The sequence below is a fragment of the Acomys minous genome (genome assembly GCF_964271855.1).
Source record: "Acomys minous genome assembly, chromosome: 3".
Classification (NCBI taxonomy): domain Eukaryota; kingdom Metazoa; phylum Chordata; class Mammalia; order Rodentia; family Muridae; genus Acomys; species Acomys minous.
This window is the reverse complement of record NC_140485.1, coordinates 23,797,170-23,814,653: the sequence shown is the minus strand read 5'-3', so window position 1 is coordinate 23,814,653 and position 17,484 is coordinate 23,797,170. Positions and strand designations below refer to the sequence as shown.

The 17,484-nt window shown below is 40.2% G+C and overlaps 1 protein-coding gene across 4 annotated transcripts in view; it reads right to left on the bottom strand.

Moving 5' to 3' along the window:
* The window catches only part of MYEF2 (myelin expression factor 2), a 35,155-nt gene extending 19,789 nt beyond the window's left edge, over positions 1-15,366 (bottom strand). For all 4 annotated transcript variants that reach the window (XM_084775530.1, XM_084775533.1, XM_084775531.1 and 1 more), the window contains exons 1-7: positions 15,112-15,366; positions 8,741-8,949; positions 7,479-7,531; positions 6,104-6,111; positions 5,912-6,005; positions 807-998; positions 23-176 (exon numbers count right to left, since the gene is read on the bottom strand). In XM_084775530.1, the coding sequence (XP_084631656.1) occupies positions 23-176; positions 807-998; positions 5,912-6,005; positions 6,104-6,111; positions 7,479-7,531; positions 8,741-8,949; positions 15,112-15,245 (844 nt within the window). In that variant the 5' untranslated portion in view covers positions 15,246-15,366. The remainder of the gene's footprint in view (positions 1-22; positions 177-806; positions 999-5,911; positions 6,006-6,103; positions 6,112-7,478; positions 7,532-8,740; positions 8,950-15,111) is intronic.
* Positions 15,367-17,484: the final 2,118 nt, after the last annotated feature.

The window sequence follows — 17,484 nt, the reverse complement described above, 5'->3', positions numbered from 1 at the left end:
TGCAAAATACAAATCAGGATACAAATTGCTTGAACTGCTTCGATTGCTTGCTCAAAAGTGACAGTGCCCATGCCTCTGCTCTTGCCGTCCTTGTCTTCTTTAATATCTGCCCGTTTTACAGCTCCAGCTATGCTGAACACCTCCTTTAGTTTCTTCCAACCAACTTTGAAGTCAAGCTTAACATAGAATGCAGAAAGTTAAATTCCTAACAAATAGCTTATAAATACAGAATAATCTTTTCTAACCTCATAAAACTATAAACTGTAATTCTTGCTCCACAATACACCTCAAATAAAAATGGTCTTGTTTAAAAATCAATTCATTTACATCTTATCTTGTTTCTTATCTTCTTTTAAACTCAAATCATCTTTCAACTCCTCAATATTGTTCTGCACATGTGAAATGTAGGTATCTATTTTGATGAAGGAAAAGTAGGGTTTTGGAAAATACTGTCCATTTCATCACTTTCAAGAGCATAAAACAAATGCCAAAACATCCACAACAGGCACTGAGAAACATCAAAAATACAAGAATGAAATTCAACTTTCAAGATGAACAAAAATACACATAACTGACTTCAAAAACTGTTCAATGTCTTCTGGTTTTCACAGTTCTGTCTAAAAATGCTAGTTGTATGCAGACCACATACATAAATTAGGTTTGGTTTAAAAATAATTATGACTTTTACTTAACTTAAAAATAAACAGAATGATCTATAAACCTATCAGCATGTATCTAACAAAATAATCTCATGATAACAGTTAAGCATCAGAGCAACAAAAGCTTAAACTAAAACTTAAACTTACATTAGCAACAAAAATTGTAGAGCCAAGTCTACCAGCCTGCAAATTGCTGATAACCTCAGGAGGTATGTTTGGGTTATTGAGAATGGAAGGTGGCAAATTCACCAACCCAGATCCCACATCAGAGGCATGTGATCCTTGAAATGAGGTTCCTGTTCGCTGCAGTGCACGGCGAGCATTTTCTCCATCAGGATCCTATAATGCATAGTAAATGTGAACTGCCAGCAAAAATACCAGTGAATATACACAATTTAAATGGCTTCAACTCTACAGCAGCTAACCCATCTGGACCAAAGTATTAATATCTGTGAGAAAAACTGCGCACAGTGGTTCATGCCTGTAATCCCAGCACTCAGAAAGCAGTGGCAGGTGGATTTCTGTGAGTTCGAGGCCAGCCTGGTCTACAAAGTAAGTCCAGGACAACCAGGGCTACACACAGAGAAACATCTGTCTCGAAAAGCCAAAAGCAAAACAAAACAACAACAACAACAAAAAGATCTGAGAGAATTAGTATTTTGTGGGAAGGACTGTAAGCTTTGTCCCAGGTGAAAGCAGTCTTGGCAGGCTTTGCCCCTTGGAAACACCTCGGATAGACTGAATGGAGCCATCCTGGGTCTAAAATTCAGAAAGTGGACCAGGGGACTCCAGCTGGGCCATTGTGTTTCTAATCCAACATTGATGGGGTCAGGGATCCAGACCCAGACCTAGGCCATGGCACACCCGAGAGAGACACAGGCGCAGGAGAAAGGAGAAGGCTGCATCTTTTGGAGCAGGATCGCATGTGGATTTGGGGAGAGACCAGCTTACGAGCCAGACCAGCATGCAGGCCAGAGACACCTGGGGATCGGTCCCATGGAACAGAAACCGGAAGGTTTTCTCTTGTTTCCCTTTAAGCCTTTTTCCTTCTTGTATAGGAATGTTGGATTGTAAAATAAAGTCTAATTGTTAAGAAACAGAGCCAACAGTGTTTTGCTTGTTCTATTTTTGTTATTGTTGTTGTTTTGTTTTTTCCTCATCCAGAAAGTGAGCCCATAAAAACCTGTAGATAGACTCTTCTTCTCACAGTATAGTAAAGGTGAATTCTCACCACTGGAGAGCTAAAGGAGTAAGACTCAGACTAGCTCACAGCCTCTCACTACAGAGCATGCTGCTATAAACCCAGGAAGACTGAAGTAGAAGGTGGTTTACTATCACTGCCTAATGTCACTCCTGAACAAAATACAGTAAGACATTTTATAATCTCTTAGCTTCCTCAATGATGAAAAGGACTTGTAATGGGAAAAGGGGAGGGGTGTCCAAGTAAAGAATTATAGCAAATATTTGTAGGTTCGTTAACTTTTAAAAGAAATATTTGTTCTTAAACAAAAGTACAACGTACTTCACCCACTCACTACTCCACCAGATAGAAGGTCGACAACAAAATACCAATGAAGCTACCTAAGAGGACAGCATCTGCACGCAAATGATTATGCCAAAAATTCTACTTTCTCATGCACAGACTTACAGCACGAATGCTGGCTGCACAAGGTCAGACAAGCCAACATTCTAACTTGAGGGAAAAAGGGACTCAGAGCTCCTACCCATAAGGCATCTACTGGCAGTTGATGGCTTCTGGGGAAGAGAGAGCCAGCGTTCTTTAAGGGTATGGTCCTTGGCAGGTCAGTCACACAACAGTTAATCACACACACACACACACACACACACACACACACACACACACACACACACGAGAATATGGATGGACTCAGGTTTTAAAAGTTATCTGGAAGGGACAAATAGAAAGTTGGGAGGGTAGGGAGGTAGAAATGGAATGGGGAGGAGCTAGGGGAGAAGAGGGAATAAAAATGATCAAGATACACTATATGAAGTTCTCAAAGAATAAAAATAGTCTATCAAGAACTTTTCTATCCTCAGTCTGTAAAATATTGATTTTTTAAAAAGTAAAATAAGGATGACTTTAATAAATTCTCCAGCATAGCTAGAAGAACAAAATGAAGGAGAAAAGAATGAGTGTAAGAATAAAAGATTGCTGGACTCCAGTGTGCTTCCTCATGATAAAAAACTAAAAGGATTCAGTGAACTGAATATTACCAAAGCACGCGGTGGGCTGTAGACAGGGCAGTCGGGACGGCTCGTGCTCACTCTGTCACTTCACAGCCTCAGAATCATGGCGGTGGGGAGGCTGACTCCTGAGCAGCCTTGTGGGGAATAATCTTGATTACACTAATTATAACTACTCTTAATTGTGAGCAAGACCATTCCTGTACTGGATCCTCGAGTATATAAAAGGAAGTGAACAGAGCACTCATGCCTCTCTCCCTGCTTCCTGATTATGGATTCAGCTGTTTCAGGCTCCTGCTGCCTTGACTTCCCCACAATGACGGATCACCCTTCAGACTGTGAGCTAAAATAAACGTTGCTGTAAGCTGACTTTATTCTAGTGTTTTATCACAGTGACAAGAAAATGAATTAAGACAGTCATAAATGTTTCAAGTTTGAGATTTGAAAAGCACAAAATTGAGAATAGTGGTTCACAGGAGGATTAAAAAGAGAATGCTCCTCCATCTGTTAAAACACATAGGTTATTTGTATTAACAGCAGTATATTTGTTTTATCACATGTAGACACTACACAAGTCACATATGATCTAACTTAGTTTTATTCTTCTTTTCCCCTCACTGCCCAGCCTGCCAATCACTAACTACTAATGCTATCAGTGGGCCTACTAAGACATGCATGACTCCTTCCTACTCATCTTCATGCAATTGGACAGACTTCTGAAAAGCTACTAAGGAACACTGGAATATGCCTGTATTAAATAATCATGCAAGCAGATCTCAGCAGTTTTATCAGGCACTGATTTAGAAGTCAGACATCGCCAGGAAAATAACTACCTTTATTGAACATTAGCCAAAGAGTTAAATAATCCTTCATTATTTAGTAAAACTAAATTGGACCCTTTTCTTCCTCTTCTAAAATTGTTGAAAATAGAGGCATCCTGTAACTTCATTCTGAGGTCTCCACAAGAGAACTGGGCTCTACAATACGCTGCAACTTAAAGGAACACAATCACACAACCTAAGCCTTTAACACTCAGCCAATTTTGTCAATTAAAAACAGAAACAGACGCCGGGCGTGGTTGCGCACGCCTTTAATCCCAGCACTCAGGAGGCTGAGGCAGGCGGATTGCTGTGAGTTCGAGGCCAGCCTGGTCTACAAAGCGAGTCCAGGACAGACAAGGCTACACAGAGAAACCCTGTCTCGAAAAAAAGCAAAAAAAAACAAAAAACAAAAAAACCAGAAAGAGACAGTATACTTAAAGTCTATAGTGTCTCTATGTAGCTTTTAAAATACTTCTTTCTTTAAATAGATACAAGATCGTAAGACAGCAAATTACGATCATCAAATTATTAGAGGATTATTAATTGGCAAAAATTATTTGGGATAGCAGCACATCTCTAAAGCTAAGTTAAGTCCTGGCTTATACATTAAAGCACCAAATAAATGACTAGTCAAACCACAAAGTTTAACATTCCCTACCAAATCTCTGCCAATTTTTAAAAAATAATTATAATCCCACGATCAAACGGGATTCAAGGAATTTGTAAGTTAATTCTAGTAAAGAATTTAGAATTTAGACTACATGATATTTAGCACTAAGGCACTCAAGCTATCACCACATGAAAGAACAAGATACCATCAACCACAACAGTAATGGTTTTTACAGCTGACATTTATGATAATAGTTAGACTACTTTAATAACATCTTACATAATAATGTCACAAGTATAGAAACTAGAAAACACTGATTAACACTCAGTTTTTGCAACATTACAAGAGAGATTTCTAGTATTTCTCCTATCTTGGTGACAAGGAAATTTAACAAAGGGTAAGTGATTTGCTCTTCCTGGGGCACTCAGCTGTTACAGTGACAGAAAGAGAGCTATAATCGATTTATCACACTGATCTTCATAAAAGTCACATTAGGTATTATCAGTGGCATTATATTAAGTACTAAAGTTTAGAGAAGTGAGGCAACATGGCCAGAAAACGTTAAGGTGGAACTCATAATCACTGCTCCCCTGTTGAATGCCAGCCAAGAATAGCATCAGTATTAGCAGAACATTTCAGAATCAAAATAACATTGCTTGCTTCTTTTAATACAGATTTAGCAAGGCCATGTGTACAAGTGGGTCTATGATCAAACTATTATGGTAAAAATAACATAAAATAAAAGAGCCCATAAAACTGAGTGTTATTCAAACTAGTTATTACCAAGATCAATTACTCCTCTAAGTGATATTTTATAAGGTACCCTCTGATCATATGTCAATCTCTTTATATTACAATTCTATACAAAGAGAAAATTCCCATTGTAGATTATTCTAAGTTCTAGTTACACATCTCAGTAAGTTATAACACTCCTTAAATTCTTACCTTATAAAGTCTAATTTTATTAAAGATGAATACCAATCTTATTCAAATCCAAAAGCTATGTGTATTATCAAGCAACCTGTAATCAACTACAATACCTACTGAATTTTCAATTAAACTATAATCTAGTGGCACCCAGAGGAAGGACAGCAGGCTACCAAGAAGAGACTTGATACCCTGTGAGCATATACAGGGGGAGGAGGCCCCCCTCAGTCACAGTCATAGTCATAGGGGAGGGGAGTAGGGGGAAAGTAGGAGGGAAGAATGGGAGGATACAAAAGATGGGATAACAATTGAGATGTCATATGAATAAACTAATAAAATTAATAATAATAATAATAATAATAATAATAATAATATAAAAACTAAAAATATTTACAGCAAATGAAGTCTGCACTTGAAAGTTTGTTGTCTTTAAATTTTTGGGACTTGATTTTTATTTTAAATTGAAGACCTCTATATACTTGTAACCAGAAGTTAATTAAATATAAAGAATACCTTAAGGATTAATAGCAAACCATCTCTAAGTAAAATTATCACTAGCTACAATTCTTTAATAAGCCTCTATCCTTGAAAAAAAAAGTCATACAACTAAATGAGAAAGAATGAAAAATCAAAGTATGTCCATATAGTTAAACATTTAAATTCCAAATAAAAAAAAAAAACCAACTTACCTCCTTAATATTCAGAGGCCTCCCACTAAGGTCATATTTGTTCATAGTTTCTAATGCTTTCTTTACAAATTCTTCATCTTTGAATTCAACCACACTAAATAGGGAAGAAAGTAAAAAAATGCATATGTACAAGGATTTCTTATCTCTAATCACAAGATAAATTTAACTTAAGATACTTAAAAGAATTCTTACCCACAACCCTATATCCAGTAGATTGTCAATATATGCAAAAGAAAAAAAAAAAATAGTTAAGTAGATGAAACTAATGGAAGGCTCTAATATTTAAGTTATTAAAAGTAATCAAGAACACATTTTCTTTTTCTTTTATACCTCCAGAATGTAACAGGCAAGTGACCATGCATTTTCAAAGAATTTTTTAAATCCATCTAACATGTTACAAGCATGGAGTACATTCTTATTTTCAGCTAACTTTTTTGAAATTAAAATTAGTACCACTGTATGAATTCCATCAACAGTAGTAAAGAATGAAATTGAAGGGTCCAATATACATGTTCTTACACAGAAATAAATATTTCAAAAGATACATTGCACACAATATAATCTAATTAAAATGCCAAATAAATATGAAGTTAAATTTTATTTTATGTATATTTTTTTGCCTGCAAGTGTAGCTGTACACAATGAGTGGGTCTGACGCCCACAGGGGCCGGAGGAGGGTGTCCGATCTCCTGGGACTTGAATTAACAGGTAGTTGTGAGCGGCCATGTGATACTAGAAGGTCCTGCAGAAGAGCAGCCACTGCTCATGACTGATGCGCCATCTCTCCAACCCCCATCAACTTTATTTTTAATAAAGTGTCTACTAGGTTAAAACTGGCTGTGCAATTTAGGTGTATCTAGTTGAAAGCATATAAAACAATTACCCATGGTAAAGAAACTTACAGAATCATTTAAAAAAATAATTCCTGTAATTACTGTTCAAAGTGACACTTGAATGTGATGACAAAGTTTGTATTTCTCATGTACCCAACCACTTTATGACTATGATGAGATGCTGTAAAGAGCTTTCCATTGTATTCTTCAGTATGCTCATGCTACTTAATCAAAATCTACCATCAGCCTTCTAGGTCAACTTAGTCACAGACATCATTCTTACCAATTGGTCAGAGCACTGCCTCTTACATGGTCCTGCAGGCTACCAAATTAAACTTTTCAATAAAAGTTTCAAAATTATATTCTAAATTAACACCTTTAAGCCACAGGCCTCTCATAAAACTCTTTAAAAAATATTATCAATTCAGTGACTTTTAAAATATCCCTGAATACATCAAAGTACAACAAAAAAACTATATTAAATTTTATTAGCTGAGAAAAAGCATACCTTAAGGCATTAGAAAAATGAATACCCTTTATAAACATTTGCAAAACCCATCCCTTTCAGGCAGCTAGTTTGGTTGGCATATGTCTGACTTGCTAGGATAAAACCTCAAATCTTAAAGTAAAGCAAAATGAAACTTAAGTTTCCAAAAGTCTGATAGCGTATTATACAAAAGTAAACTGCTGAGGAACTTTTAAACCTCAAGCAGATTATGGCCCACAGCACTTACCCTTGATTTTCCTTCCGCATCCTTAAAGAGCTCCACGTATGTAACCTCACCAACTACATAAGACATACAAAAGGAAGATACCAAGAAACAATACATTTAAACACCAGTATCTTGCTTTACTGCACACCTGTGCACAACTCTACAGAAAAGCACCTATTATTCACCAGCAATCAGGACCAGATCAACATACCTCCTATCAATAGCTATAGAAATTTAAACTAATTTTCAGGAATTACGTCATCCACATTCTCTAAAAAGCTAACAACCATATTAACCCAATTCATACTGCAGATCGGATTTGGCCAGCATGATATGGTTGGTGAACAAATGCACATATACATACAAATGGTCCCTTCGCCTGTCATATTAACAACATTAGCACTTTTCAAATAACTTTAGTCAGCCTACACACAACAGCTGTTTTAAGGTGACTTCCTACCTGAATGTCTTCAATCATGTTTGCCATCAGTAAACTAAATTTACAAGTCATGTTTCACAGCAAGCCACACACTTCTAAATAAGGTCAGTGAATAAAACCAGTCAAATAGTTGTCACCTTACAACAGATACACCAATGCAATTTAAAAATATATGTATTAGAAAAGATCACCCTCAAGCCAAGTACGTAATTTGCAGGACTGTTGAACCTCAATTTTTCAAGAGATAACAAAACTAGCTTTTACAAGATCAAGTATTGAAATTATTCCCCCAAAACCAAGCATGTGTATAAGATGAAGGTTTTCAGAATATTCTGAAAACAAAACTGCAGCAGCAGTAACACAAATTTAGTACAGAACTGCAAAGACAGCATCATGGCAGTCGTGACAATGCAAGCAAAATGAATTCCACAGCCAGATTCTAGACTCCACCATAAACATCTTTGGGGGGAAAAAAATCGACCTTATTATACATACATTAACAAGCTAAATGCATTGCTTAACTAATGCAATAGTCCTTTTAAAATCTATTTTTAAAAAAAGCTTCAACTAGACAAAACAATCACTTTTACAAAATTCTTGGTGGCATGCAAATGCTGGCTTCACTATCCCACTAAAATGGCAAAAAGAAAAATACTTCATTTATCCATACTTCCTTGTAATGAAATTGCCAAGTGGAAGAAAAAGAAAAGATTAATTCACATGTCAAGAAAGAAAAGCCTTTTTTTTTTTTGAGTCTGTGTGGCTAAGAGGAATAAAAAGTCTGCTTAGATCCTCCCCTTCCTACACAAAGATCACAACAGTAAGTTACTGCAGCAATTGTTACCTTTTTCTCTCATCAAGTCTTTGATAGCCTGCCATTTCATGTCATAGGGGATGTTGCTAATGAACACTCTGTTCCGATTTGGGCCTTTCTTTTCTCCCGTGCCCGAATTCTTATCTTTTGAATAGGGATGAAATCGATTGGCCTTCTTATTTCCTGTAGACTTCTCTTTTAAATCAGATTTTTCTTCTTTCACTGATTCATCATTCTCCCTGTGAATTAGAAGACAAACAAAAGCATCAGTAATTGAGCTTCTAAGAATGGAACTCTGTATCAATCATTCACATTTGTCACTTCCCAAAATTCTCAATTAAGCTAGAATTCAGTCAAGAAGCTGAAGGTCAGCGTGAGAGCTCCCTAGTGAAGCTTATCAACTTTTCAGTTATGAGTTGGCATTTTTCTCCTACATTAATAGTTGTAAACATCCCCAAACTCAGTTTTCCCCAGCATAGTAAGTAATAAGTAATAAAAAGACCCTATCTCAGTATCAAGTTTCTGGGCTTTATTCAAAAACCCAATTCAGACCAACAAGAGGGCACTTGCTGCAGGAGCCTGATGTCCTGAGTTCAAAACCAGAACCCACGTTAAAGATGGAAGGTGAGAATCAACTACACAATTTTCCTGTAATATCAGTATGGTTCCTAAGCTCGTACACATACATCAGGCGTGCACAAGTGTGCAAAATGAAACTCTTTGAATTGTTCTAACTAAAGAACAGCGGTCCACACTCATAACTCAGCATGCAGGGGACAGAATCGGGAAGACAGCCCGGCCTACACAGTAAGCGCTAGGGCAGCCAAGCCAGGGTTACACAGTCAAGATTCTGCCCTCCCCCCCCCCCCCCCCCCCCGCCCCGCAAAGGAAATAAATGAATGAATAAACCAAAACGGTTGTCTGAAAAACTTCATTACTTACAGATTAATAATTTTCCCTACAATTTTCTCCTTCTCCTGAACCATAATCAAAATATACTGTCTTATCTATTTATCTATTTAATACATGTACATACTCATTACTGTATATTGAGTTTTCTCTATTTCCTACTTTGGGAAACACAGAAAACTTAAAGACATCCTTGTATCTTCATGTTGAACATAAGGCAGGAAGGGCACTTCATAGAATTTTTTATAGTAATGCTACCTATAATGAAAGCATAGAGTTGAGAGGGAGAAGGAGATAATGAAACACGCCATGAGCCAGAATCTACTAGTCTTTTTAATGGGCCTAACTGGAAATTTTAATTTAAAAGACTTTAATCACAATGCAATTATGATGCTATATACCAACATAGGAATAAATAAGATATGAGTATATACTTAAAGTAATCCTACAGATAAAAATCTGGATTTATATTTAAAAATAAAATTTGTATTTTTAAAGCAATATGTAGGTGCATGTATATGTGCAGGTGCACAGGCATGTCTGCAAGCATGTGTGTAGAGAGCAGGGGCTGTAGGAGTGTCATGCCTGTCCTTTGAACTAATGTCTGTCTGGATTGAAGCTCACCAAATTGGCTAGACTGGCTACCATGGAGATCCAGACATCCTCCTGTCTCCTTCACTCCAGCACTGGACTACAAGGACACATATGCCCAGCATCCTCACATGGTTCTGGAGATCAAATTCAGGTAGGTCCTAGGGCCATAAGGCAAGCTCTTTTTCAATTGTGGCTTAACTCACGGACTGTTTTAGTTATCTTAAAGTAATTTCATTAACAAAATAATTTTAAAGCAAATTTTATAAACCTTAGTGAGTCAAAATCTCTAAGAAAAAGCAATACTTTTTTTAACCTTCATGGATTATTCTAACAAACTAAACTTCATAATCCAGGCTATAAATTCTAAGGTTAGCAATTTTAGACGACAATAAACAAACTTCTTACTGCATTAATATGAATTTTTTATTTCTTACACGCCACTCTCCTGAGCAGTTGACAATGCTGCCATACGTAAAGTACATAAAGACTATAACATATGCTAGATAAATTCTAATTTTTCTTTTTTTTTAAAAGATGCTATTTATTTAGTATGTATATAGTATTCTGCCTGCAGGTCAGAAGAGGGCACCAGATCTCATTACAGATGGCTGTGAGCCACCATGTGGTTGCTGGGAATTGAACTCAGGATCTATGGAAGGGCAGTCAGTGCTCTTAACCTCTGAGCCATCTTTCCAGCTCCCTAAATTCTAATTTTTCAATTGCCAGTTAAGGACCCACACACTGGAGGTTGGGAGGATGGCTCAGTTGGTAAAATGCTTACTATGCAAAGCTGAGTGCCAAGGTTTGGGTCTCCAGTACCTACATAAAAAGCTAGGCACGGAGATACACACCTGTGGATTCCTGAACCTCACTGGCCAGCCGGTCTAACCTAATCAGTGGGCCTTAAGTTCAATGAGAAACCTCTCAGAAAGCACGTACACACACACACACACACACACACACACACACACACACACACTCACTGAAAATGGTGAGACATGCCTGTAATAGCAGCACTCCAAGAGGCAGAAGCAAAAGGACTGCTGAGGGCTGAGAGTCAGGCTGGACTATATATCACCAAACCAGCAAGTCCAGGACACCTAAGACTATACACAGAAATCCTGTCTCAAAAAATCAAAAAGGAAAGAAAGAAATGCTCCTACAGCCAGGTGTGGTACACACCTTTACTCCCAGCACTCAGGAGGCAGAGGCAGGTGGATCTCTGTGAGTTCAAGGCCAGCCTGGGCTACCAAGCAAGTCCAGGACAGCCAAGGCTCCACAGAGAAACCCTGTCTCAAAAAAAAAAAAAAAAAAAAGAAAGAAAGAAAGAAAGAAAGAAAAGAAAGAAAAAAGAAAAAGAAAAGAAATGCTCCTACAATCAAGAAACATTAGTACCAAACTTGCTTCACCACCTATTCATCCCACCTTATTCTTTCAAAAGAAATGGCAGAACCTGAAAGGATCTTCTCAACTGTTCAACTCTAGAATGTGTGTCTGTGTGAATGGAGTGGCATTTCTGGGAATAAAGCAAGCAGCCAAAATGTACAGGGAGGGCCTCTTCTCTGGTCCCCAGCTAAAGCAGACATAGCAAGCCTTTCTTTTTAATTCCCCTGAAGAACCATCTGCATAATAATGTGCTTCCACTGAATTCACTGACTGTTTTCAGTTTGGGGTCAGGTAAGAAGATACCTACTCTTCTGGTAAGCATCTCTCCCCTTGTCTACTTTCACCCTGGATGAAATCCCCTGTGAAAATGCACAGAATTCTAAAGCACTCACTAAGTTCCTCTATTCTTCACTTGGCTGAAGGTTACGCGACTGTGATAAACATTTGCTTACAATGTTCCCAACAATTCATTTAAAAATACAATATTGGGATATTTTCTTTATGCTTCCTTGAAGGATGACCAGAGAGCAACTAAAGGTTCCTTGAAAAATCAGAAGCCAAATTATCAAACTACCTAGCAATTCCACTTTTTTTATTTAACCAAAGGAAATAAAATCATCTCAATATCTGAACTCAAATTCACTGTATTTCTCACAATAACTATGATAGGGCTGAACTAAAAATCTGATCATTGAATGGTTAAAGAAAAAGTGGGTGTGGGCATGTAAATATTCTGGATGTATACATACACAAGGATTGGGGGGGGGGGGGAAGCGCAGCCTTTAGAAAGAAAGCTTGCCATCCGCAGCAACCTAGAGGACAATATGCTAAGTGAAATAAGCCAGACACAGAAAACCAAATACTGCATGGTATCAAAAACAAATAGCACAATATAAATACACTTCTGCAATTTTACAAGACTAATAAGGAATCAGAAGACAAATACTGCTTTCTTCCAATTTACTTTAATGTGGACAGAGGGAATAGTATCTTTAATTTCTGTCTAAAGATGAACAAGCCAACTAAATCTTCTGCATGAGTTTCATAATCTCAAAAATTCTTCCTGTATTTCTTTAACAGATGCTCACTGGACCTTTACAATTGAAGGCCTTGTGGTGCCTGCCATTACTATGAACTCACTTAAGCACAAGCGGCTCAATCCTGACAACAGGAGTCCTTGGTTGGCTTCTATGCAGTCTATGTGGTAAAGCAGTGTCTGGTCATCAAAACTCTTTCAATGAATTTTTATCATTAAAAGCATGATAATCAGCCCAAGGTTTAGGGATGTCAACCACCCATACAGGTTCACAGTAGACTCACTTACAGTCTAAGGCCCTACCTGTGAATACCTTATGCTGGCCTATCAGGGCCATAGAAATCCCTTCCGAGTACACTGGTCTCTACTCAACATTGGAAAAATATAGACAGAATGAATCAGAATAAGCAAACCATCTGTAGTTACTGTTAACACCCCATCCCATATTTTCTCTCCTAAAATTAGAAAATGGTCCTTTCCCATCTCTTTTCCTATCCTGCAATATAACTGTAGACATTATATTTTCTATCTAAGAGAGGTGCAGATACCAACTTCACAAGTACCAACATCATACACAATCACATACTTTAATCTCTTCATTACTTATACTACCTAAAAGAATGCATATACTATGCGTACTTTACATAGATACAACATGGGAGTATTTTCAATTCATGATTAAATCATTGACAAGGAATCCATAGACATGCAGGCTGACTGTATTGTTACAGTCATTCCACTGTTTTGTTTTGTTTCTATTTTTAATAGCAAATCTCAGGGAAAAGCTCATGATAGCTGGGTGTGGTAGCACACGCCTTTAATCCCAGCACTCAGGGAGGCAGAGGCAGGCAGATCAATGCGTATCAAGGTCAGCCCAGTATACACACCAAGGCTACATAGAGAAACCCTGACTTTTTGTTTTGTTTTTCAAGACAGGATTTCTCTGTGTAGCCCTGGCTATTCTGGACTCGACTTGTAGACCAGGCTGGCCTTGAACTCACAGCAATCCGCCTGTCTCTGCCTCCTGGGAATAAAAGGGTGCGCTGCCACTACCACCCAGCTGAACCTGTCTTGAAACAATCCCCACTCCCCCACCCCACCACCCCCGCGCCCAAAAAAATAGAAACAGAGTCAGTACAGACTTCACTTCTTTCTGACTTCTCACTATCCATCCAGGAACAAACTGCACTGAGTTCCAATCTCTGATACCTGCTAAATTCTGTCCTGCTCAGACCAGCTTCCTGTTCAAAGGTAGGGAAACTAAAGTCCACAGCGAAGGTGCTTCTAGCCAACTCAAAGGTAACACAATGGTTTCTGCTGGCTGGCACATTAAGGAGCCTCGCCACATACATCATTTCAAAAATGAATATATATACCAGAAAACAACAAATACTGGTCTTCCAATGCTCAGGATAGGCCCCTGGGAACTGGGGTAATTCCTCTTCTATACGCTGTCAGTGGTTACAAGAAACTCTCCAATGATGTCATCCTAAGAGCAAGACTGTCAAAATGATGCTGCGGACAGCTACCACATCTGATTTGCAATCAATTCAATTCAGTCAAATTTCAAACAGACTGGTCCAAATGGTACCATCACTACCTCAAGCATTTCAACACAAAAAGGCCAGAAAGACATTTTATCTTTCCTGTGTTACCTGAGTATGTGTTCAATGCTTTCTACTGAGGCAGAACTGAGAGGTGAAGTGGGTTTTCACTAAATTACTATAATTTCAACTTTAGTTTTTACAGAATAAGACACACAAGAAAATAAATGTTTGCCGTCACATCTCCCCACGTGACAAGGAGAGGCGAACACAATATACCGCCATCCTCCTGCCTTGTAACTGAAGATCTTATGAGTTAACGTCGACTCAATTATGCACAGCCACAGATGACAGACCCAACCTTCAAATCGTGGGTTTCCTCTAAAAAGGCTGTATTCTATGGGTTGTGGGGGGCGGGAGGGGGGTGTCGTTTTGTGGCCTAACGCCTGCCCTAGAATGCACGAGACTCTGGGTTCCATTCCCGGCTCTGCTAAAAACAGATTTATATTACGGCGATTTAATTATACCATCTTATACTGAATTATAAAAACGAAGGCCACCGCACACCGAGTCTGTTTTTAAAAAGGGGGGGGAAAAGAGCCTGCACGGCCGACACACATCACCGGGCGGGTGGAGGAGACCAAGTCCTCCTTTTAGAAAAGCCAATCAAAGGGAACACAATGGGTTCGGTCAACTCTAACACTTCAGGAACCACCACCGCACACGCGGCCCTCACTGGGACTCAGAACCGGGCCGGGAGGGGGAAAGTCCGATGATGTCATCCCTAGGTCCTCCCCGGGGATGAGGCTAACCTCGGGCCTTTAAAGGGGACCGTTTTCCACGCGCCGGAGGCCCAGGCCACCCGCGCCGCACCTGCTCCCGCACCGGGGCCGCCCGCGCCTCCCGCCCTGCCCGCCCGGGGGAGACAATACATTTTAACGCCGTTGGCGCTGCTGCGCGGCGGTTTCTCGGGTTCGGTGGGGTGCGGGTCTCGCCGGGGCTCGGCCGGCTGCTGCTGCGGGCCGTCGTCGCCCGCGGCCGCCTCGGGCTTGTCGGAGTCGGCCATCCCGCCGCGGGCTCCGCCTCGGCCGCGCTGAGGGCTCCGAGCGCTACAATGGCGGCGGCCGGCAGAGCGGTAAAGGATCGCGATTTGAAAAGGCCCCGAGCGCTCGGCGGCCCGGATCTCGCGAGATCGGACGAGGCCCCGCGACTTGCGGAGTGGGCGGGGGCGGGGCTCCTGCGCGGCCACCTGCGAGGGGAGCGCGGGTAGCTGACCGGGAGCAGAGATGGGGGACCTTTTGGGGACTGGCGTTTGAACACAGGAACTACAACAGCCTCTTCTCTGGGAATGGATGTAGCCAGCAGCCATGGCTGATGACGAGTCAACATTTGACCACTTTCTTTGAGAACTGAAGAATTCTGTAGACCTTAGCAATCAGCTAGGAGAGTGACGTTTTAAAAATTCTCGGGGCGGTAATCGATGTGGACAGTCCATAATTTTTTTTTGAAATAAATCTTGTACAAGGGACCTGGAGGGATAGCTCAGCAGTTAGGATAAATAGCTTGCTGCTCTTGCCGAGGAGGACCTGGGTTCGGTTCCCAGCACCCACAGGTACTAGCATGTACTTGGCAAAACGCAGGTAAAACACACAGACCCGTGGAATAAATATTTTATCTTATAAAATAAAAAATCTTGTCCAAGATTAGCTACAAATACACATTTTGGGGTTGAGGGGGTCTAGATTTTTTTTTCACCTAAATATGAAAAAAAAAAAAAGCCCTGATAAAGTTAACTTGAGTGCCATAGTACGCCTCATATTAAAATGATCTTTTTCAGTTGATAAATGCAAAGACCTCAAACGTTCCCTTTTATGAAAAGCGAATGGCAAGCCAGGCACAGTGGTGCGGTGCTGCTCACCTTTAATTTCTGTATTCAGGGAGGAGGAGGCAGAGGCAGGAGGATCGATGTGAGTTCCAAGGCCAGCCTGGTGTACAAAGTGAGTCCTGGACAGCCAAGGCTACACAGAGAAACCCTGTCTTGAGAAACCATAAATAAATAAATAAATTGTGAATGGCATACTGTGCGCATATTTATTAGTGATGAAAGTGATCTCTGAAATACTACCTTTGGAGTGCAAGTGCGGCCCACATAACGTCCTAAACTTACAGATGCTGCTGCACTTGATCTGTGATTCTCTTCTGTCAACCCTGGAGCATAATGCTCGCAGTTACCATATAGGTACCAGAATTTGGCAGACACAGTCAGGGGTAGAGGCCACCTCTGCAAATTTCCACCTCTGACCCCTTGAGTCACTTAAGCTCTCAACCTCCCTTCACAGTAAAGATAGCAACACCTCCCTTGCAGGTGAAGGGGTTCATGAAAACACTTCATGGAGGGCCCAGGGCTGCAGGATTCCAGTCTGTAGCTCTGAAGGCCCACAAACCAGATTGCTTTTCCTCCAAGTAGTAAATTACAATAACTTTCAAAGCATTCACCATTTCATTATTATTTTTGCCATCATTGAATTTCACCAAGAAACTCAATCTGACCGGCCCAGTCTAGTAGATTCCTGCAAAAAACATTTTCACATTTCAGCACTCTTCACCTCCCTAACCTGTGACCATTGAAGTGTGAAGCTTTGTTCCTTAAGGAAGTTCGGTGATCCTAGACCACTGCTGGCAATTTAGGTGTATTGCCTGCATTGTGGGTCAGGGGTCATCCACGACAGAAGGAAGCCTCCTTCTGAGAAGTCTCATACACTGGCCCAGTGATGGGCCAGAGCTTTGTCAGGGACTCACTTGAGCTGTGGAGTGGATGGAAAATAGGCAAGTGGCTCGTCGCCAGAGGAATTCTGTTAGTGGTGGCTAGGATGCCATCCTCCTTTTCCTTTGTAAGAACTGAAATGCAAAGCCCAGGCCGGTCATAGTGGCAAACACATGTAATCCCAGCACTCAGGAGGTAGAGACAAGAGGGTCTGGGATTCTGGGTCATCCTTAGCTATATAGTAAAGTCAAGGCCAGCCTGGGCTACTTGAGTGTGCTGATATGGTTTTGTCAACCTGGCACAAACCAGAGTCCCCTGGGAAGAGGTAACTCAGTAGTGCCATTGCCTCCAGGCATATCTATGAAACATTATATGTATTAATGATGGATTTGAAGGTGCCATATCACTATGGGTGGTGCCAACCCTGGGCTGGTGGCACTGTATTGTACAAGAAAACAGGCCGAGCCGAGTGCGGTGGCACACTCCTGTAATCCCAGCACTCAGGGAGGCAGTGGCAGGCAGATCACTGTGAGTTCAAGGC